Here is a 23,521-nt window from a genome sequence, read left to right as displayed (position 1 = left end):
TCTAGGTGGCTCAGTGGATAGAGTGCCACGCCTGGAGTAAGAAGGACTCATCTTCATGAGTTCAAATCCAGTCTCAGGCATTTACTATCTGGGTGACCCTGTTTACTTCAGTTAATCATCTGTAAAATGAGCTGGAAAAGGAAAGAGCAAACAGTTTGTATTTTTGCCAAGAAAACCTCAACGAGGGTCACAAAGAGTCAAACATGACTGAAATAACAAAAACAATAACAACAAAAGTGAGGATGATTGCTAGCATTCTGAGCAAATGTTGGATCAGATCTACCACACCTATTTGGAATGTTTAGATCACAAGGATTCTATGTAAAAATGGTTCGAGAGTTAAAATAAATATAAACTATGTGAAAGACAGACAGGGCCAAAGTTGTCTTTGGCAAGATAGTTTAGACTATCCCATCACCAACACCCTCTCAGAAGAAAATAAAAAGCAGGCATTTGGATTGGAACAGGGCTCTTAAAGCAGCCTGGAAGATTTGGGTTGCTTATAATACTCCAAGTAATATTGAGGAAAAGGGATGGAAGAAAGGGGAGGGAGATGGAGAGAAGGTTTTTATTTTCTTTTTTATGTAATGTATATGTAATAGGACCAATTAGTCTTTATGAAGAAGAACAAAGATTTAGATTATAGTAATGCAAATGAAGTATATAAGCTTAAATAAGTAATTTGAGTTTGGGCTATATGTTCCTACCTAAGGCTCCTACCACTCCAAATTTATACACACACACATAGATAGATAGATAGATAGATAGATAGATAGATAGATAGATAGATAGACAGACAGACAGACAGATAATCAATGTAGCTTCAAAGGCTCTATATGAAGTAAGAGATTCCAATATCCAGGAATATACAACTAATCCTAACAAAAGAGGGATTTTTTACAGTTGGACCAGGTTCACAGGCCAAGTCTCAAAAAACAAATTCTTATAAATAGTATCATTGTTTTCATTAAGAAACTAGCTATATAAAACTCAGCTGTCATAAGCTGTTTAAACATAAACAATGCATGCTCCTTCCTCCATCCTCTAAAAAACAAAGGAAAAGCTGGAAGGCCTAATGCTTGCTAGTTTTAAGAGCAGTGATTTACAACTGAAAACTGAATTGTTAATTGCTGTTTTTAACAATTTGTAACAGGCTGTTTAGAGGGCCCTGGGATTTGTAGTTCAGTGCTTAAAAGACCAATCTTTCCAGCCCAAGAGAGCCCGGTTAGAGGGAGCTTCAGACTGTACAGGAGAAATACCTAGCTACTAGAATCCACCTAAGGGAGGAAAATAGCCATGGGGGAATTTGAACAGCAAACAAAAAATGTTACACTTAGGAGACTGACTGCCAGGGTGAGCACCTGTTTTCTTTCTTTGCTTATTGACTCAATTATAAAAGACCTTGCTTGGGGGACAAAAATACCTTGATGAACTGTGCCTACCCAAAGGTGCTTCAGAGACCTGAAAAATTTCTTCAGTCTCTATGTTCCCATCTTCTATATTACTGCCCTGTAGATCAGAATTGTTTAATTATTAACTGGAGTAGTTTTGCCATTTCCTTCTCCAGCTCATTTTACAAATGAGGAAACTGAGGCAAACAGGGTTAAGTGACTTGTCCAGAGTCACACAGCTACTAAGTGTCTGAGGCTGGACCCAAACTCAGGAACATGAGTCTTCCCAACTCCATGCCCAGTATTCTATCCACTGCACCACTTAGCTGACACCTAGCTAGGGTTTAGATGATCTCTTAAGTCAGTGCCAGCTTTTAGTATGACTTGATGAAATGAAACAATGAAAGAATGGAGAAAGACAGAATTTCTGTATTTTTAACTGTAGATAAGATTAGATTTATTAAGAACCAAGAGACCTTTTGGGGGCCGCTGGGACCTCTGCAGAGAGGATTCCTCCCCAAAATAGAGAATTCAACTCTATTTGAACTAGCTGGATCCCAATTACTGCAAATACAGAAGGGATTCTCCTAAAGTGGCCACGTCATTTGAATTCATGTAGTTCATTTTTATTGGGCTGGAACCAATTACCGTACTTCACATAATTATAACTTCAAATAGTACAAATTTGAATACATGTGCCTATTTCAGGGGGTTCATTATTCTCACTAATTGGGACTATTATTAGCTTACTAGTAGAAATCATTCATGAATTAGAAGTGCAATATTTATGCTAAGAATTGGGGTGAAGCCAGTGATTGCAGAAGAGCAGGAGGTTGCCAAAGATACTATTAGGCAGGCCATAAAGAAGTTTGACAGAATTAAAGATAGCTAAATAACTTACCCAGAAAATCAGACAACTGGGTACCCTGGAATGTAAAGTCAAGCCAAAATATAAAAAAGGTAGAAGGCTTGCCAATAGTTGAAAGCCTGATATAATTGTTATCTCAGAGGGCTAACCAATTAGACTTGGGACTTTCGTTATAAAACAGGTAGAGGCAGAAAGCATAAGATATAACATTATACCCAAGTGATAGCAAAGAATAAGAGGGAAAATATTCTTATAATAATAGCTAACATTTATATAGCACCTACTATATGCCAGGCACTGTGCTGAGCACTTTACGACTAATAGCTCATTGATTCCTCACAACAACCCTGGGAGGTAGATAAGGAAACTGAGGCAAGCCCAGATTAAATGACTTGCCCAGGGACATATAGCTAGTGAGTTTTTGAGGTCACATTTGAACTCTAGTCTTTCTAACTCCAAGTCAGGCACTTTATCCACTGTACCAACTATAAAATGAGGGCATTGGATAAAATAATCTCTAATAGTCTCTAACAGCCCTTAAAGAACTAACTTTCAATGATTCTACATCATAGTAATCATAGTAATTTCAAATATCATGAAAGCTATCAAGCTTATACATGTGTGTATGTATGTGTGTGTATGTGTGTGTGTGTGTATATATATATGTATATATATATATATATATATATACACACACACACATACACACATATATATTCACAGCATTTGTACTCCAAAGAAAATACTTCAATATCCTAATAATATAAATGTCGTCATTTCTATTCATAAGAAACTACAATTATTACTTCATCAAAAACATTTTATAATGATTGCAATTTAAATGCAAAGTATCATTTCTTCAGAACTGCTCTTTCCAAACAGAGTTCAAAAGTACTAGTTTGAGGATTGTGCTGAATGGGGAATCAAATGAAAGTACTTAGTCATGACAGAAACATTAATGAATGCTTCAAATTTGTCTGTGGCTGACTTCAGAGCTACAAGACTATTAGAGAAAAATAAAATTTCCAATAGCCTTCTAAAACTCCTCCTGAATCAAAGGGTCGAGAGGAATTACTCAGAGAGCACTTCAGCAGAGGCATGCCCACTGAATGAAGGTGCTCAGGAGGGAAGAAAAAAAAATGCTAATGGGAAAAACATTTTATGCTTAATGTTCATGATTCGGTAAGTACTTAAAGACACATAATTCAAGGTGCTAGCACAAACAGAAGGCTAGGTGTATGGGATCAAAGATGTATTCTGTCAAATCCTCACTACCAGTCAGTCATCTCAAAGACTTTCTTATTCTTATCAAGGCAGATGGTCATTTATTAAGTGAAAAATATCTCTTGATTTTTACCACATTCAGAACAAATGCCTATATAACAAGGTATGTAGGCCAAAGGGCTTTCAAATATAGGAAATTTTTTTGTTTATTTATTTGTTTGTTTGTTTGCTTATTTATTTATTTTTACAATAAGCTCTCACCTCTAGTTATTAAAACATCATGTGGCTGCAAGGCCACATGCTTTTCCACTGCTCTGGAAATTTTAAAGTACCTATCATATACATAGGCACTATGCTCAGGACTTCACAAATATCTCATTTGATTCTTATACAATCCAATAAGGTAAGTACTGTTATTATCCCCATTTCACATTTGGGAAACTGAGACAGACATAAGTTAAGTGACTTTCTGAAGGTCACCCAACTAGTAAGAGTCTGAGGCCAGATCTGAACTCAAATCTTCCTAATTCCAGGCTTAGCACTCAATCCATTGCACCATCTAGCTGTCTTGGGAGAAGATGACTAGGGAAACTCTTCAGATGTAATAGATCTGTTTCTGATGAAACAGATTTCTGTTTCTGATTCAGTGGAGAGGATCAAATGGTATCCTGTCTTCCAGTATTTTTCCATCCCAAGTCATTTTACACTCTGCCACCAAACCATAAATCTTTGAGCAAAGCCTTGCTGGATACATCATAGAGCCGTGGTATCAAATCAAATAGAAATAAAGAGGCCACTAAGCTGTACAGAAGAATCCCAATGGTTAACATGTTGATTTAGAAAAACACATATTAACATTGTCTATGTTCTATATAGTATTATTGTTCATTTTGTTAACTATTTCCCAATCATATGTTTATCTGCTCTCACAGGTGTATGCAGTCATGTTTGACACCTCTGTTGTAGAAAGTAGCATTAATCAGATTAAATTTGGATCACAGGGCCTCTGGGTTTCCTTCCAACTCTGAGATTCTGTATTTGTACATTCTCCCTAAGACTGATTTCATCATGGTCCTCCTCAAGAATCTTCAATGGCTCCTGGATTTCTACAGGATAAATTCCAAATTGTTCAACCTGGCTTTTAAGGCTGTCTATAAATTGCCTACCCTCCAGCCAGTTATTTCCTGCTATCCTAACCCAAACCCTCTACTCCAGTCAGGTTGATCTTATTATCTCCTGATAACAATATGGCACTAGTTTGCTAGCGCTCAATCTTCTTCCAGAGATGTTCACTGCTACAAATAAGTCAATAAGCATTTATTAAGTGCCTACTATCTGCCAGGCACTGAGCTAAGAACTAGGGATACAAAGAAAAGCAAAGGACAGCCCCTGCCAACAACATACAAATAAATATGTACAAATAACTCTATATACAGGAGAAAAAGGGATTGAAGGAGGACACTAGACTTAAGAGGAATTGGGAAAAGCTTCCTGCAGAAGATGGGATTTTAGCTCAACATGAAGGAAGCCAGTAGACAAAGATAAGGAAACCAGGACATTACAGGAGCTGGGGACCAAGAAACGAAATGTCTTGTTTGAAAACAGTGAGGAGGACAGCATCTCTGAATCTTAGGATACAAGGGGTTAGGGAAGAACATAAGTTGTAAGAAGGCTAGAAAGATGGGAGAGAAGGGCTTATATTTGATGCAGGAGTTTGCAGAGTAGTAGAGTGACACAGTTCAAACCTGCACTTCAGGTTGGCTGCTTAGTGAAGGATGAACTGGAGTGGGAAGACATTTGTGGCAGGGAGACCGATTGTCAGGGTGGTGGCAGTATCAGACAAGAGAAAGGGCACATCCAACAGATGAGTGTGAAAATGATAGGTCTCAGCAACAAATATGACAGAGGCAGGAAGTGGAGGATGGGGCAGTGAGAGAGTGTGTGCAGTCAAAGATAGCACTGGAGTTGTGAGTCTGTGGGGCTGGGAAGATAATTATGCTATCAACAATAACAGGGAAGTGTGGAAGGGAAAAGGGTTTAAGGGTAAAGCAATGAACTCAGTATTGGACACACCAAATTTAAGATGTGGATAAGATGAACGTTCAGTTCTGGACATCTAATAAGTAGCTGGAGATAAAAAACTTGAGGGCAATAGAGAGAGATCAGTGCTGAATAAGTAGATCTGATAGTCATCATCATAGAGATGATAACTGAATCCATGGGAGCTGATGAGATCCCAAGTGAAGTAGTACAGATGGAGAAGACAGAGGGCCCAGGACACAGCCTGTGGGGCACCCATGTTTTGGGGACAGGACCTGCATGGAGAAGCAAAAGAGACTGAAATCTGTGGTCAAATAGGTAGGAGAAAGACCAAGAGAGTGTAGTGTCCTGGTGACCTAGAGAGAAGAGAGTATCAAAGGGAAGAGAATTATTGGCACTGTCACAGGTTGCAGAGAGGTCAAGAAGGATGAGAACTGAGAAAGGGCCCTTAGATGTGGCAAGTAAGAGGTCATTAGTGACTTTGGAGACAGTACGTAGCCTAGGGTCCATGAACTTTTAAAAACATTTTGATAGCCATATTTAGTATAATATTGGTTCCCTTTGTCTCTATCTACCTCAGTTTTCTACCTGTAAGATAGGGATAATGACAGATAGCACCTACCTCCTAAGATTGTTGTGAGAATAAAATGAGATAATATTTGTAATATTTGTAATCCTTAAAGTGTATAGTAGATAGAGGGCCAGGTCTAGAGTCAGGAAGACCTGAATTCAAATCTGGCCTCAGACACTTGCTGTCTGTGTGACCCTGACCAAGTCACTTAACCCTATTTGCCTCTGTTTCCTCATCTGTAAAATGAGATCAAGAAGGAAATCACAAACCATTCCAGTATCTTTGCCAAGAAAACCCCAAATGGGGTCACAGAGTCAGAAATGACTGAACAACAATAACCATAGGAGTTGCCATATTGCCAGAGAAGAGTATGACACAAAGAAGATTAAGAATCCCTGTTCTAGGTGGAGGACTTTCCTTTCGCTTCCTGCACTAAGAGATAAAACCTCAGGACAAATTAAGGAGGGTATAAGGAAGAGGCCATTTATGATATATTTGGCAGTGAAGGGGTGGTAGGAAAGGAACAGAATTTGTAACTGCAAAGAAACAATTATATTCAAATTGCACATACGTTTTATTTTTCTAGTTTGTAGTGACTATTATAATGTCACTGGAGCATATTCTCTTATTTTACATATTCATTTGCTGAGACTATGAAAGGATTTTTTTAATAAGTCTCAATGTTCTACAGAGAGCAAAATGAAAAAGAGAAAGTAGATTTATACATAATTAAAAACATTTTATGCTTTAAACAATCAAGCTGTACAAGTCTTTTCAGCCAAATAAAGACTCTCATTTTTGACCAAATGTACAATCTTCCTATGATGTCCAGAAAGAGAAAAAGATGAGCTCAGTAAACTTACCATAACTCACATTATATTTTGCAATTTGAGCCAGAGTCTCCATTTGGCAGTTTGCCAACACACCTGTACTCTATTTAATCATGGCTAATATAAATTTCTTATGATGAAACTCATACATGTTATATGATATGATGAAATGTAACTGCAGTTGCTTTGGTTGTTAATATATGTTTACCTAACATTATATATTAAGTTCCCTGTGTCAGTACTTGTGTTTGTGAGGTCTATAAAGAAAATTAAAAAGAGTAATTGGGTCAGTACTTATAGGTGTTATTTGATTACTCCTTTTTTGATAATAATAAGGTCTAATATTGTTCCAAATTCTTTCATACTTTTCCCTCCTTCAGATACATTGAAAATCAGTCCCTGACATCCTCTTTAATTGATTTAAATGGCAAAAATTCAAAAGTATCAGATTCTTCATTTGCCCTAAGGAAATATATATTAAGATCTCTTTTTCTTCAAATTATATTAACAATTCTACTTCCTTCTTTCTATTTGCCTGAATTTGTCTATTTTCCTTCATTCCCTCACCCTACTCCAATTTCTTTTCTTATCTAATAGGTTTCCTTTTTCTCCTCCCCTCCCTCTTGAAGACTTTTCTTCTATTTTCCTTGCTGCTGACTATTTTTTCTAAATATTACCATTATGATTTTTTTTTAATTTCACATCACAATCAGCTTTCATTTAGTGTCTTTTAGGTGCTATACATTTTGGGGAAGAAATAGAAATACTGTGTGCTAAAAAAGAGTATTGGGTTTTCATCCTAGCTCTTCTACCAACTAGAGGTATGACTTCAGGCAATAAGTTTAATCTTCACATGCCTATTTTCACAGCTATAAATTAAGAAAGGAAAATTATTTGAATAATCTTTATGGTCTTTTCCAGTATTTCCAGAATAAGTAATGAAGTTTTAATGGCTCACTTATATTGAATAGGGTTAAGGTCCAGAGGAACCTAGGGAAAGCCCATGCTACACAATACTTATCCTGAATTCCTCTTTCCATTCTCTCTCTTCATAATCATCTTCATAAGTATGATAATTGAACCCATGGAAGTTGGTGATATCACTAAATGATATATAATGGAGTAAAAACAGAAGGAACAGAACCTAAAGGGATGTCCATATGCAGTGTGCATGATGGGAATGAAGATACAGCAAAAACCAGATTTGAGCTCAGGGCTTCCTGACTCCTCATTCAGTGCCCTATGAACTCCAGCACTAAGCTAGCCACCAACAACTACAATAATGTATGAATCTACCAACTCTTTTTCCTTTTTATGGACAATAGCTGTCACTTAATCAAAGAATCTTGGAACTGGAAGAAATCTTAGTCCAATCTTGATTCCATTGCAGGAATTTTTTCTTAAACCTTGCCTACTGATGGCCATCACACCGCTACTTGAATATCCACATCCAGTGATCGGAAGCTTTTCAAGTCAGCCTATTGCATTTATAGGCAGTACTAACTGTTATGAAGAATTTTATAGGATCTTAAAACATGCCTAAATTCAATTACAAAGAAAATTATTAGGGTTGAAGGAGATGAGAAAATAAATAATACTATAAGATATTCATTGGTCAAAAAAAGAGATACCCATTGGTCCTAGTTCTATCCTCTGAAGTTACAAAGAATAATTCTAATACTTCTACCATTTGTTGTTGTTCAGTCATGTTTCAGGTTTGTCTGCCTCTTTGTGACCCTATTTGGGGTTTATTTGGCAGAGATACTGGAGTGGTTTGACATTTCTTTCTCCAGCTCATTTTACAGATGAAGAAACTGAGGCAAAAAGGGTCAGAGTCACACATCTAGCAATTATATGGAGGCCAGATCTGAACTCAGGAAGATAAGTCTTTCTGACTGTAAGCCCAGCACTCTATCCACTGTGCCACATAGCTGCCCTCTACCATTTGACAATCCTTCATTTAGCTGATGATAGCCTTGACATATCCCCCAAATTTTCTTTTCTCTGGGCTAAAGATACCCCAATTCCTTCAACTACTTCTTAAATGATATCTTGTCTCTTCAAGATCCTGGTCATTTACCTCTGGATGCTTTCTGGTTTACCAATGTCTCTTTTAAAGTGTAATGAGACATTTACACTTTAATGTCTAAATTGAATGCAATACTGCATGAGTAGTCTAATGGGATTATGATGGCGTAAACTTGCAATAATTATTTTAAAAGACAAATCACATTGTTGGTTTACAGTGTTTGTGTTTAACTTTGAAAGTTTTGCCTCTTTTTTTCTAATAAGTTACTATTAAAGTATCCTGAAATTGAGAAATTGATTTTTTTCCTTCTAAATACCAATCTTCCTATTTATCCCTGCTAAATGCAATCCTATAGGTTTCAGCACACCATTCCAGCCTGTGGGTATTTTGGTTTTGTCTTGTTTTGCAGCCTGATTGTCCTTGACCACATCACTCTATTTTGTAAGGTGCAAAGAGTAATAGACCTGCCTTTTATACCTTCAAGTTACTGACACAAATGTTGGCTAAAACAGGATCAAGGACAGACAAAGAAAGTTTTGTTCCACGTAAAAAGAGAATCTTCATACCCATTTATTAATCAACATTGTTTGAGTGTGTTTGTTCAAGCAGTTACGAACCCACTTAACTACAAAATTATTTTCTGCCTCGCCTAAAGCAGGTTCAAAGGCTTAAAAATGCAACGAGCACTCAAAGAAGATAAAAACTGTAATTAAAAAACACTTTCCTAAATCAACGATTAAAAGAATTAATTAAAAGGATGTATGGTTTTCAATGACACTCAACTTCTCATGGACAATCAGCATAGTCAGGAAAGGACTCCCCAGAGAGCAGATAATGACAGGCAAGGTGAACATTCTAAAGCCAAGCACTCCTGAGTCCCCCTCAAATAGCAAGGAAACAAAATGTCCTGCCTACCCTCTTCAATGACCATACCAGCATGCACAAAACAAGAGCTGTTCCTACCACAATAATCATTGAGCATTAGATTGCCATCCTAAGATTTTTATTTATTTATATAATATACAATATATTATATAATGTCACATACAATATAACATATCATATGTATACTATAATAGCCTAAAAGATATTAATAAAAGATTGAATTCATCAAATAAGTCACTGAAATCATTGACTGCTACTCTGCATTGGCAACCAAATGGAATAGCTTGCTGTTATTATGCAATATATTCTCAGTGACTGAACTGTATCACTGTTTTGAAGCTACCAAAAAATAAAGCTTTAGTTCTATATGAGTGCCCATAAAACTTTATAAACAATGTAGAATGCAGGATGAACCTTCATTCCTCTACCATAACGCTGAACAAAAAGAAGACTGTTACTGGGGATGTTAAATATTATTCTCCCCAAATTAAATAATGATTGGAAGAGGTTATTTAAAAAAAAACATACATTAGGGGCAGCTAGGTGGTCCGGCCCTGGATTCAGGAGGACCTGAGTTCAAATCCGGCCTCAGACATATAATACTTACTAGCTGTGTGACCTTGGGCAAGTCACTTAAGCCCATTGCCTACCCCCCCAAAAAAAAAACATACATAGCTAGTGTCTGAGGTCACATTTGAACTCAGGAAGGTGAGTCTTCCTGACTTCAGTTCTGCACCACCTAGTAACCCCTTTTTTTCACATAATAATGCTTCATTTATTCATGCAAGCAGGAAGCAGCTCCAAGGAGTGTGGGGACCTCTGGCAACAGAGAAGAGAGCCAGCTGTGGAAGAAGAACTTAGTTTTTGAGAAATAATTGTTTTTCACCTCTTACAGGGTTGGAAGGAGAGGACTTCTGTCTTTTCCAACTTTAGAATCTGGCCTAAAAAACAGGTGGATTTCATAGTGACAGAACCATTAAGGAGGGAGAATGAGCCAGAAAAAAAGAAACATTTTATGTCTCCATCCTACCCTTGTCTATCTTTACTATCTATGTGACCCTGGGCAAGTCACTTAACCTCTTGTTGTTGTGAGGATCAAATGAAATAATATTTATAAAAGCACTTAACACAGTGACTGACAGAGAGTAGATGTTACATAAGTGCATATTTTCTTCCCTTTCTTTTCCCCTTCCCTTTTAATGGCAGGGACCACTGGGTCAAGGCAAGACTGGGTGGGGACCAGAGGCAGCTCACATCCAGTACTTAAAGAGATTCTGGAGATTTTTACGTATATTTTGGAGACTAGTGGTTATTCACTCGTGTTCCATTTTCTGCCTTTTAGTAATATTTTCTTCCATAGTATTGTGTAAATTGTGTTTGTGACCTCCATGTTCTTACAATGCTTTAAGCCAGGACAGCCTCACTCACTGAGTAAAATTCTCTGACAATTCTATCTTCCAGAAGACTACACATGAGCTTTGTAACATGGCAACATCACTGATTTGATTGGATAAGCAAACTTTTAGTGGATAAAGTTGAAAAAGAGGATAGGAACCTCTTGGGGGCTGTGACATATAGGAAATCAATACCACAAGGAGCTTGAGGGAAATAATTGAAGACACTTGGTAGTGATAGGGAGAGATACAATGAAGGGCTTGTATTTGGGTACCTGAGAAGTCAAGAGCCACCCCCAGGTAGCAGTGGTAAGACAAGTCAATAGCATTCTGTGGACTGTGGAATGAAGACTGAGAGGAAAGAGAACAAGCAGAGTGGTTTATAACCATGTGGTATGGGTGCTAAAAAATGTTTGCTATCAAATTTAATTCCATCTCATTTACCATTCTGTTAAGTTTTAATTATATGTCTTTTTGCTCTAAATTCAAGTGTTATTTGGTTTAATGTAATGTAGAGATTCATTTGAATGAGCACTTAGAATTATATTTGAATAGATGGTGACAAAAATAGTATATTGAACCTGGGAAATAGTGAAGAGTCTGAGAATCACACAGGAGACCTGTGGGGACCAGGGCTACATTTGCTTAGTGTGAGAATCAGTGTAGTAAGGGTCGGAGGAGGGAAGCAGAGTACATTGTCTCAGATGGAAACAGTGATTTGAATCCCTGAAAGTATATTATAGCTTTTCATGTCATGAAATAGAAAAAAATCACAAATTAAACCTCAGGTACCCAAAGCAAATGGAATCATGGAATCATGAATGTCAGAGCTGGAAAAGACCTTAGAGACATTTCATTTAAATGCTTCAATTGTTCTTTTATCATTCTTTTTTCTTTCTTTCTTTTTTGTTTAACAACCACTAGCCTCCCCCTTGCTCCTGAAACTCCCTCCACAAAATAAAAAAAGAAAAGAAAGCCTTTTATAACAAGTACACTTAACCAAACAAAATTAATTGCCACATTGTCAATATCTGGAAATGTTCATTTCATTCTGCAACTTGAATGTCATCTCTCTGTCAGGAGATCAGTAGCATACTTCATCATAAGTCTTCTGGAATCATGGCTGGCCACTGCATAAATTAGAGTTCTTAAGCCTTTAAAAGGTGTTTGTCTTTACAATATTCATATTACATAAATTATCCTGGTTCTACTCACTATAGTCTGTGTTAGTTCATCATTCTTCCCAGGATCTCTGAAATTTCCCCTTCCTGTTCACATATAATCTGTTCAGCTCTTCCCTAATGGATATCCCCTTATTCTCCAATCCATTTCTATAATAAGAGGCCTCCTATAAATATATTTGTATGTATGAGTGCTTTTCTTCCTTCTATGATTTCTTTAAGATAGAAATCTAGTTGTGGTATCATTAGGGTGAAGGGTATAGCGTTTAGTGACTTTGGGGATGTACTTCCAAATTGCTTTCCAGAATGGCTGGAATAATTCCAAACTTTACCAAAAGTGTATTAATATGTGGCTGTTTTTCCAAAGTCAATCCAACAAATGGTATTTTCCTTTTCTGTCATCTTCAACAATCTGATTAGGTATGAACTACAGCCCTAGATTTGTTTAATTTGTGATTTCTCTTATTAGTAACTTAGAGCATTTTTTTTCAAATGGTTATTGATAGCTTGAATTTCTTCCTTTGAAAACTGCCTGTTGATCTCCTTCAATATGACTCTGTTGAGGAATGGCTGCTATCTTTCTTTCTTTCTTTCTTTCTTTTTTTTTGGCTGCTATCTTTCTATATTTTAATCAAGTCCTTATTTACCTTGCATATAAGAATTTCTTTTTTAAATAGCTGCAAAGTTGTTGGGGTTTTGTTTGGTTTGGTTTGGTTTTTGCCAGTTAATTGTTTTCCTTTCCATTTTAACTGTACTGGTTTTGTCTATGCAAAATCTCTTCAATTTTGTGTAATCAAAATTCTCCTTTTAACTTCTGCAAACTTTCTATCACTTGTTTAGTCAGCAGTAATAATTTGCATATATGTTTTGAAATTATATTTCCCATTTCCACCACAATTACCACCCCTTGAATATTCCATTTAGAGCACTGAATAGGCCTCACAAAGGAGGGCTTAAGCTGAAGGAGAAATAAAAACTCAAGTGATTCACACAAACAGAGCTGACCAGTTTCCCTAAAATTTCAGCCCCAACAGTACAAATAATTGCTTTACCCACCTACTTTTGTCTTTGGGAAAGGTGGGGAAAAAATTAAGAAAGAGGGTGGGAAAATATATAACATAATAGGTATGTAATAAATTAACTCTATTCAGAAGAGAGGAAACATAATTAAATCCAATGAAAATCATAACTCTTTGCCTAAAGCACTACTAATAAGGAAGACAAGTTAAGCAAAATAAATAGGTTTGAATTCTGCCCAGATAAAAGGTTGCTAAAGATTCTTGGAGATGAGTTCAATTATATCTTTAAAAAGTAGGCCCATACGTCCAGGGCTGGCCAGGAGTTACACTAGCCCCTGCGATGGTGCACAAAGCAAGTAATTGCTTGTCTCAGTATGCTGTGTTTAATGAAACCACCACAAAATCCATCAGGTATTACTGAGTTATGTTCAATGGTTGTTGTCCTTCATTCTCTAAGAGGACAAAAATGACATCACTATATTGGAGTCAAGGTACAGTGTGCCTGACTGTGGCTGATCAGACCAGTATGAGCTCAGGAGGCTCTACCACAGGTTGGGCACAAAAAGTCCACATGATTATTTGGAGTGGAGATAGCTAAATTTATTCATCTCGTGTTTCTTTTGATCTATTGCAATTCTGCTTCCTTCATAGATCTATTGCAATTCTGCTTCCTTCATAGAGCACAGTGCCTTCTTTGTGTTGAACAGTCCTTTGCCAATGTCTCCCATATCACAAAATCAGTTCCAAAGTTCTTCAGAGAGAACTTGAGTGTCCTTGTATTTCTTCTTCTGACTCCCATGCGATCATTTGCAAAAAGAGTTCTCTGTAAAATAGCCTTTTAGGCAAACAGACATTTGGCATTTGAACAATGTAGCCAGCCCATTGGAGTTGTGCTCTGTGCAGTAAAATTTGAATGCTTGACAGTTCAGCTGAAGAAATGACCTCAGTGACTGGTATCTTATTCTGCCAGGTGATCTTCAGAACCTTCCTAAGATAATGTAAATGGAAGTGATACAGTTTCCTGGTATGGCACTGATAGACTGTCCAGGTTTCATAGGCATTCAACAATTAGTACAGCTCTCTAGACCTTCAGTTTGGTAGGCAGTCTAATGCCTCTTCTCTCCAATACTTTCCTTCAGAGCCTCTCAAACACTGAGCTAACTCATGGAATGCCTGAGTCAACCCCATATTGTCAAGGTAAGTGAATTTATCCACAGTATTCAATATTTCTCCATTTGCTATAACCTATGGTTCCACGTGTTGATGGCGTGATGGAGAACCTCTGTCTTCTTTGTGTTAATTGTTAGGCCAAAATTAGCACAAAGCAGCAGAAAATCAATCCATACTTTGTTACATCTCAGCTTCAGTGGCTGAACTGAGTACATAATCATCTATGTGCAAAAAATTATGTACCAACTCTCCTTCCACTTTAGTCTTTCCTTGTAGCCTTTTCAAGTTAAATAATGTTAGCTATAGATACAACAACAGTATATATTATACTGTTTTCTAATTAAGCCTCAAATTTATCTCAGCACAAATTGTAGAATATAAAAAGCACAAATTTAGACAAAATTAATTTTATAATTATTAAGTACATTTGTAAATCTGCATTTGATTGTCCCAAATAAAATAAATTGTAACTTTAAATAACATTACCTTATATTTACATAAAGCATCAGTTTTTAAAGGACTTACATACATGTGATTTCATTCAATATTCACAATTACCCAATAAGATAGTCAAGACAACTGTCATGATCTCCATGTAATAGACGAGAAAAATGAAGATGAGAGAGTGACTTGTAAAAATCATGCAGCTAGTTTGTTAAAGAGTCAAAACGAAAACCAATGCCATCTGGCTCCCAGAACAGAGACAATTAGAGTCAAAAGTCATCTTAGTTCCCATTTGGTTGATTTTGTCTGCTACCATCAAATAAGTAATTGATTAAATAAGTGTGTGTATGTATGTATGTATGTATGTATGTATGTGTGTATGTGTGTATGTATGTGTGGGATAAGAGGACAAGCCAATATTTGTAGAGAAGCTAGAGAATCATGACGTTTAGCAATATATAAAATAGACAAGAATCTTTACGCATGTTATTAATTAAATGCATGTACATGTATATACACATACACATGTTTATGTGTATATACATGCATATATACATATCCATGTTTAGGTGTATGTGTATGTGCATATATACACATTTATGTAATAAGCTCACCCTTATCACAGTTTTTCCATATCTTGCATCTGGTATTCTCATAATTTGTATTCATCCAACTCAGCAGGGTCCTTTCAGGTTTAGAGTACACATTACTAGACAAAAAGTGTGGGTCGATCCTTGGAGTATTCTGAATGTTGATGGTAGGCATGTTATTGCTACTCAACGGTACTATCCGAGAAAGAACAAGCACCTGAAATGAGAGAAAAAAAATCATTTTCACAAAACCCAGACATAGTGACAAGATGGCAAAAAATATCTGAAGAGAAGCTGAGGAACTATGATGTTTATTAATTCATAAGAAGGGGAGACAAACTTTTCAGTATAGATACATGTCTTTTCTGAAGACAAGTGGAGGGTTTTGATGGACTCACAGTCATACAATCTAAAGGCTGGAAGTGATCTTAGAGCCATCTAGTCCATCTCCTGTCTAAAGCATAATACAATATGTACAATATCCCCAACAAGTGACTGTCTGTGCTATATGTAGACCTCCAGTGAAGGAGAACTCACTATCAGTTTTGTATTTGACAAGAACATCAGGAATTCTAAGATAACTTTCATCCACAGAGAAATTGCATTTTACATCAAAGGAAGAGTCAGGAAATTGTAGACCATTAATGTTTATTCAGGCCAAAATTTTCTGTTTCATAAATAAGAGTAGTATGTCAGTCTCTTATATTGAGAGAAAAACATTAGTTGATTATAAAGATAGAGCCAAAGACAGGGACTTCCTTTTTTTCTGAAAGGACTTTCTAAACAAAAGTGGTAAAGATTAGAAGACATAAAAGACAGATTGTCTTTTCCCTTTATTGCTCTCAGCATGCCTGCCCCTTCTAGATTGATGATTCAAATCTGCTGTTGTACTTGTTGTTTGTTCCTTGTTCTCAAAAAAGACCAGTGACATCCCAAGGGTGCCATCTTCACTTGAACATGAATTGGATTTAAGTGAGGCAGAGCTACACAAAGGCGTCAGCGTCACACTCTGTTCCAGAGTCATTAAATTCCATTGGGCAAGACATAAGTCAAGAGGACTGGTGATGGCCTGGGATGAAGTGGGTGACGTTGGCCTTTCGAAATTAAGGTCTTTCCCAGGCCTCAGTTTGTCTGCAGCAATGCCCTTTCAACAAATAAGGGCTAGGTAAGAATTAAGACAAAAGATGGCCTAATTTGATGGCTTAGAATTTAGGAATAATAAGTAATTCAATGCCTAGGTTTAGAACAAAAAAACTTGTGTGGAAAATAAAAATAAATAGGTTCTGTGAGAGAGCCTCTCCTTGCAAATAAAATGAATGAATTTTAAGATGCTATGGAATCTCTTTTAGCTGTGCAGAAGTCATTTTTTTCTACTGTCCCCCTACTTACCATTCCTATAACTTTCCAAACTTAAGTGCCCCTCCTTTTCCATGACTTTCAAAAGGTGTTTTTTTCCTTATAAGAATTAAAACTCTTTGAGTGCAATGACTGTCTTTGCTTTTATATTTGCATCCCAAGTGCTTAGCACAGTGCTCAATACATAGTAAAACACTTAATAAACCTGTTATCATTCACTTGCTCATTCATTTATTCATTTCCCTTTTTTCATTTTCATTTTCATTTTAGAAAGAGAGGGTTTCCAGATATCTGTATATGTGGGGTATCATTATAAACCTATTTCTTTTCTGTTAGCAATGGAATAAAAGAGCTTCAAATATTATTCATTCCATTTTCCTTACTCATTCTTAAGGACTTAATAGATGAATTAGAAACCAACGTTAGACTACTCTTTTCTTCTTGTAAGGAACTTAAGTCAGATATCCACAGTTGAAAGATGACTCTGTTTTCAGCCTATAGACAAAGTAGAGAAAGGTTAGAATCCTAACAAGGGTAAAGGCAGGCAGTCACCACCAGTACAGAACAGAGAATAATGGGCAGGTCCCAAAAACCTTGCAGCCAGCAGGATCACACCACTACAGATGCTCGGAATTAGGAGGGGTTTCAAGAGGACATCTGATGCAAAGAATATGTAAACAAACTTTCTTTCTACAGCACAGCCAACCAGTAGTCATCCAGCCTTTATTGGAAGGCCTGTTATAAGGTGGAACCCAAAACTTCCTGAGGTAGCCAATTCATTTTTCATTTTTAGGAAGATTTCTCTTTCTTCAAGCCTAAATATTCTTCTTTGCAACTCCCCATCCAATAGTTTTAGTTTATGCTGACTAGGGACAATTTAAACAACTACGATTACTCTTCGATTTGGTGGTTGTTCAGATATTTAAAGTCAGGTTTCGTGCCCCACCTTCACCAGGCCTTTTCTTCTCCAGGCCACGTAACTTCAATTTAATCAATCTTTACATGAAATGATCTCAAGGTCCTTCACTTTCCTGGATGTCCTTTTCTGGTGGTTCTACAGTTTACCAATTTTAAAGGGTACAAGACATAAAATTTTATTGATATAGGGAATCTCTAACTAGCCCAACTGATTGGGTCTCCCTGCCTTCTTCATTCCAATCCATCAAATTTCAACAAAGTGGCCCAAATGATCCTAACAATTATTATTGCTCCCAGCCCCATCATTACAGGTCGTATAAACATATGGTCAGATACAATGCTAGATTCTGGGTACAGAAAAAAATGAAGAAGACCTTACCCTTAAGAATCTTATATATAGAAGGATAAGTATTTATGTATTGTTTATATGTATACATATATGTATATGTACATATACATATCTCTATAGATAAATGTTTGTGTTCATACACATCTATACACATACACGCAATGATGTAAGTCAGGGACATTATTCAAGAGCCATTCCAATGTTCAATAATCCCAGTTGTCTATGGACAGATGACTAGGGGCAGGGGGAGAGAGAGAGAGAGAGAGAGAGAGAGAGAGAGAGAGAGAGAGAGAGAGAGAGAGAGAGAGAGAGAGAGAGAGAGAGCGCACAAGGGAGGGAGAGATTGAGATTTATCCAGCATTCAGTATGTGCCAAGCTGTACTAAGATCTGGGGCACAAATATAAGCAAGACAGTTCCTACCTTCAAGTTCACATTTGAATGGAGGGAGACACCATATAAAAGCATCTAGTAGGGGTATCATGCATGGCATGAGCTAGTCAAGGAGGTAGCGTGGAAACATAAGTCCAACAAGATAAGACAAAGTCTTGGCTATCAGAGCTAGGTGATTCAGGGATAGAGCCTAGGTTTCAAAGAACATGGAGTTTGTGGAGATGAAGGTCCAAGTAGTGTAGTAAGGGCATGGAACTGCCTGAGAAGTGTCATAGAAGCTTAGCCCCCAGCAAAGTATGGCAAAAAGCTTGCCTCTTGGAGCAAATTTTCAGTGGGAAGAAAGTGGTCTGAGTGTTTAGCACAGGAACTTGAAAACCCAGAGTATATGATACTGGAAGGCCCAATCATGAACCTCCTTCATCGTGAAATGCGTATCTTTACCAGAGACAGTCGTGTAGAGAGACCCAAAAGGGAAAACACATTCCTTGCAAGCAATGAAGGTCCCTGCCGTGGTGGTGGATTCAACTGATAGAGTAATACCATATCCTGAATATGTACTAATTGTAATAAGGGCAACTCTCTTGCCTTGAGATGACAGGGAAGAACCTGTATAATCAATATGTAAGTAAACATATGGTTTCTAGACTGGTCTTTCAGAGCTGAGTATTACAACAAAGAACAACATTGGAACAAAGTAGCTTCCTCTTCCTTAGTTAGAAACATGTGTTTCTGTGTTCACTTCAACACAGCATCACAGGTCCTATGTCCAGATTAGTAATAGGTCCATTTCCCAAATTCTATTTTTGTTAGGCCATCAGCCTGATTATTCAATTTGGCAGAGGGTATATAAAGTCTTCGATGGGCACTGACGTGCTTTACAAACAACTGTATGTGGAAATTGGCATCAGCAAAGTTCCTTCATTGATCCTCACACTGGATTTTCCAGTTCTATTGTCTCCAGATACCACACTGTTTAGACATGGCCAGAGCCACAGCCATGTAATAAAAATAAATGGAGTAAATATAAATGAACATGCAATCAACCCAATATCTCAAGGCTCTCTCCCATGCTAGCCATACTGCTCACGCAACTGAGAGGACTTGCCAGGACTCCCTCCCCACTCAAAAAAACAAACAAATGAAAAAACTCACAACATATATCATGTTACTAGATAAATAACCACTAACATCCACATGCATATGCCCTTCTCATAATGAGTAAAGTTGTTGGTAAATCAAGCTGGTAAATCATCATTCTTAAAGAGTCAGGTCTTCATCTATGGTGGCTCATTAGGCTAATAGAGGAGGTAGAATGTCTAAGGCTTGGGATGGATGTTACAAACTTGGGAATCCTAACTGGTAATAGGAAAGTCTTTAGCTCTTCAGCAGAGTTCCATTGGCTTGGGAAGCTCTTAGTTCTGCAGAGTCAATTAAATCATTTAGATGCTTCAGATGGAGATCCCCCCTTTGTCTTTTTTTTCCTGGTAACTAAAATGAGGAGTTGTGCACACCTGACTCCATAAAGATCAATTCTCTTAGTAGCCTCTATTTTCTCAGCAAAGTATGAAGTCATCAACTGAGAGAGAGGATGGACACATTTTTATTCACTTATGTTGTCTTCCTCAATAGGATATAAAGTCATTGAGGTTAGGGACTGCTGTACGCTCAAGCCCCAGTATGGTACTTGATACACTGTAGGTGTTTATTAAATGCCTTTTGATTGATGGAGAAAGAGAAAGTGAGTAATATGGGAGAAAAGTATGGCAGAAAGGAAGAAGGGAACTTAGGGAGCTCACATTTCATGGCCTCAATATGTTCACTAAAGAAGGCAAATCATCATTAAGTATGAAAGGGGTAAAATTTGATTGGGAGTGTGGGAAAAGGAGAAAAGGTTTTTAATAGTTCCTATGGGTAATTAGATAAAGAGTCAATAAAAGTAGAGTAGTATTATTAAGCAGTAGCAAGGGGTTGGCCAAGATCGTGCACCATAAATTTGTAGCGAGTGAAATTAACTTCTGTAAATTTCTCTAGGAACTCCTTCTTCCAGGAAACAGGAGCAGATAAATCAAGTGTTGAGAGTTACCCATGGACGAAGATTGACAATGTCAGAAGGTCAGAGGTCAAGGAGATCTAGAATGTATTTTTAAAGAGATGGAATTGTGAGCATTTCTATTAGAAAGTGATCAGTGCAAAACTCTGATGGGTTCCTCAAGAACAAATTATGCCAAACTATCTTCACATCCTTCTACTGATAAGGTAATTATAATGGTAGATCAGAAAAATGCCAATGACATAATATCCCTAGATTACAGCAGGGCATTTTCCAAAGTCTCCCTTGATATCTTTTATCCCTCAAACAAATGTTCCAATAACGGTTTCCATCTACAACATCCAATATATTGTTACGGATTATGGGCTAAGAGAGACAGATATTTTTAACTGTACATCAGAGGAAGTTTTACTGTACACATCAGTCTGGTAAATCAGAAGGAAGTGGGATGTACCATTTTATACTCTACTATTTTTTAACAGTGAGCTGGAAACCTCACACTTGCTATAACCAGTTCTTTTTTAAATTATTTAATATTTTATTTTTCCCCAATTACATGTAAAATAAATTTAACAATTTTTTATTTGAGTTCCAAATTTTCTCCCTGCATCAGTTCTTTCTCTGGAGATTGCTAGTATTTTTCATCATAAGTCCTTCAGAACTGTCTTGGGTGATTGTGTTGCTGAGATTAGCTAACTCAATCATAGTTGATATTTGTACAACATTACTATTACTGTGTACACAATTCTCCTGGTTCTGTTCACTTTGCATCAGTTCGTGAAAGTCATTCCAGTTCTGCCTGAGAGCATCCTACTCACCCTTCTTTACAGCACAATTGTATTGCATCACAATCACATACCACAGCTTGTTCAGCCATTCCCCTATTGATACAGATCCCCCCAATTTCTAGTACTTTACCACCACAAAAAAAGCCACTATAAATATTTTTGTACATATAGGTCCTTTTCCCTTTTGTTCTTCATCTCTTTGGTATACAGACCTGGTAGTGGTATTGCTTGGTCAAACGGTATGCGTGGTTCTATTGCCCTTTCAGCATAGTTCCAAATTGGTCTACAGAATGGTTGAATCAGTTCACAATTTCACCAGCTGTGCATTAGTGTCTCAATTTTCCCACATCCCCTCCAACATTTGTCATTTTCCTTTTGGGTCATATGAGCCAATCTGTGTGTTTGTGTTTGTGTGTATGTGTGTGTGTGTGTGTGTGTGTGTGTATGTGTGTGTGTGTGTGTGTGTGTGTGTGTGTGTGTGTGTGTGTGTGTGTGTGTGGTACCTCAAAGTTATTTTAATTTGTATTTCTCTAATCAACAATAATTTAGTACACTTCTCATATGACTATAGATTGCTTTGTTTACTTTGAAAACGTGTTTATTTCCTTTGATCACTTATCAATTGGGGAATGGCTCTTATTTATATAAATTTCACTCAGTTCTCTATATATTTGAGAAATGAGGGCTTTATCAGAGAAACTTGTAACTTTTTCTCACAGTTATGATTACTATTTCCCTTCATCCTTTTCCCCCACATTTATTGCACATTCTCTCTCTCTCCTTTCATGCTGTCCACCTTCAAAAGTGTTTTGCTTCTGACTTTTACCTCCCTAATCTTCCCTCCCTTCTATTAGCTCTCCTGTCTTCTCTTATTCCCCACCCCCCTATTTTTCTATAAGGTCACATAGATTTCTATTCCCATCTGAGTGTGTATGCTGTTCTTTCTCAGAGCCAATTCCAAGGAAAGTGCTCCCACCTACAATCCCATTTTCCTTTCCAGTGTAAAAGCTGTTTTATACTTCTTTTATGTGAGAAAATTTACCCCATTCTACTTCTCTCTTCCCCCTTCTCCCAGTGTATTCCTCTTTCTCACCCCTTAATTTTATCTTTATATCATCCCATCATATTCAATTCAGACTGATACTCTCTATGTATCCTTCTAACCATCCCATTAATAAGAAAGTTCTCAGGACTTACAACTGCCATCTTCCCATGTAGGAATGTAATGCTTTAAACTTAGTGAACTCCTTAAGATTTCTCTTTCATGTTTACCTCTTTATGCTTCACTTGAGTCTTGTACTTGAAAGTCAAATTTTCTATTCATGCCTGGTCATTTCATCAGGAATGCCTGAAAGTCTCCTATTTCATTGAATGTCCAATTTTAACCCTGAAGGATTATACTAAAATTTACTGTGTATGTGATCCTTGGTTGTAATCTTAGCTCCTTTGTCTTCTGTAATATCATATTCCAAGCCCTCCAATCCTTTAAGGTAGAAGCCAGTAAATCTTGTGTTATCCTGACTGTGGCTTCACTATACTTCAATTGTTTCTGTTTTGGCTGCTTGCAATATTTTTCCTTGACCTAGGAGCTCTGGAATTTGGCTACAATATTCCTGAGAGTTTTTGTTTTAAGATCTCTTTTAGGAGGCAATTAGCGAATTCTTTCAATTTCTATTTTACCCTCTGGTTCTAGAACATCCGAGCAGTTTTTGTTGATAAATTTTTGAAAGATAATGTCTAGGTCCTGTTTTTATCAAGGATGTCAGGTAGTCTAATAATTCTTAAATCATCTCTCCTCAATCTATTTTCCAGGTCAGTTGTTTTTCCAATGAGATATTTCACATTTTTTCATTGTTTCTCTTTTGTTTTATTGCTTCTTGATATCTCATGGAGTCATTAGCTTCCACTTGCCCAATGCTAATTTTCAAAGAATTATCTTCCTCACTATGCCCAAAGGGCTACAAAAATGAACACACCCTTTGGCCCAGCAATAGCACTTCTAGGGCTGTATTCCAAAGAGATTACACAAATGG

At 37.0% G+C, this 23,521-nt stretch overlaps 1 protein-coding gene across 1 annotated transcript in view; it reads right to left on the bottom strand.

The window, feature by feature from the left end:
* The window catches only part of CFAP47 (cilia and flagella associated protein 47), an 890,592-nt gene that overhangs the window by 638,196 nt on the left and 228,875 nt on the right, over positions 1-23,521 (bottom strand). The window contains 1 exon segment of the mRNA XM_078146130.1: positions 15,661-15,853. Within this exon segment, the coding sequence (XP_078002256.1) occupies positions 15,661-15,853 (193 nt within the window).

Source organism: Phascolarctos cinereus, unplaced genomic scaffold (genome assembly GCF_003287225.1).
Source record: "Phascolarctos cinereus isolate Bilbo 61053 unplaced genomic scaffold, phaCin_HiC Scaffold_726;HRSCAF=1367, whole genome shotgun sequence".
Taxonomy (NCBI): Eukaryota; Metazoa; Chordata; class Mammalia; order Diprotodontia; family Phascolarctidae; genus Phascolarctos; species Phascolarctos cinereus.
The sequence above is the reverse complement of the archived record's forward strand: the minus strand, read 5'-3'. Positions and strand labels throughout refer to the sequence as shown.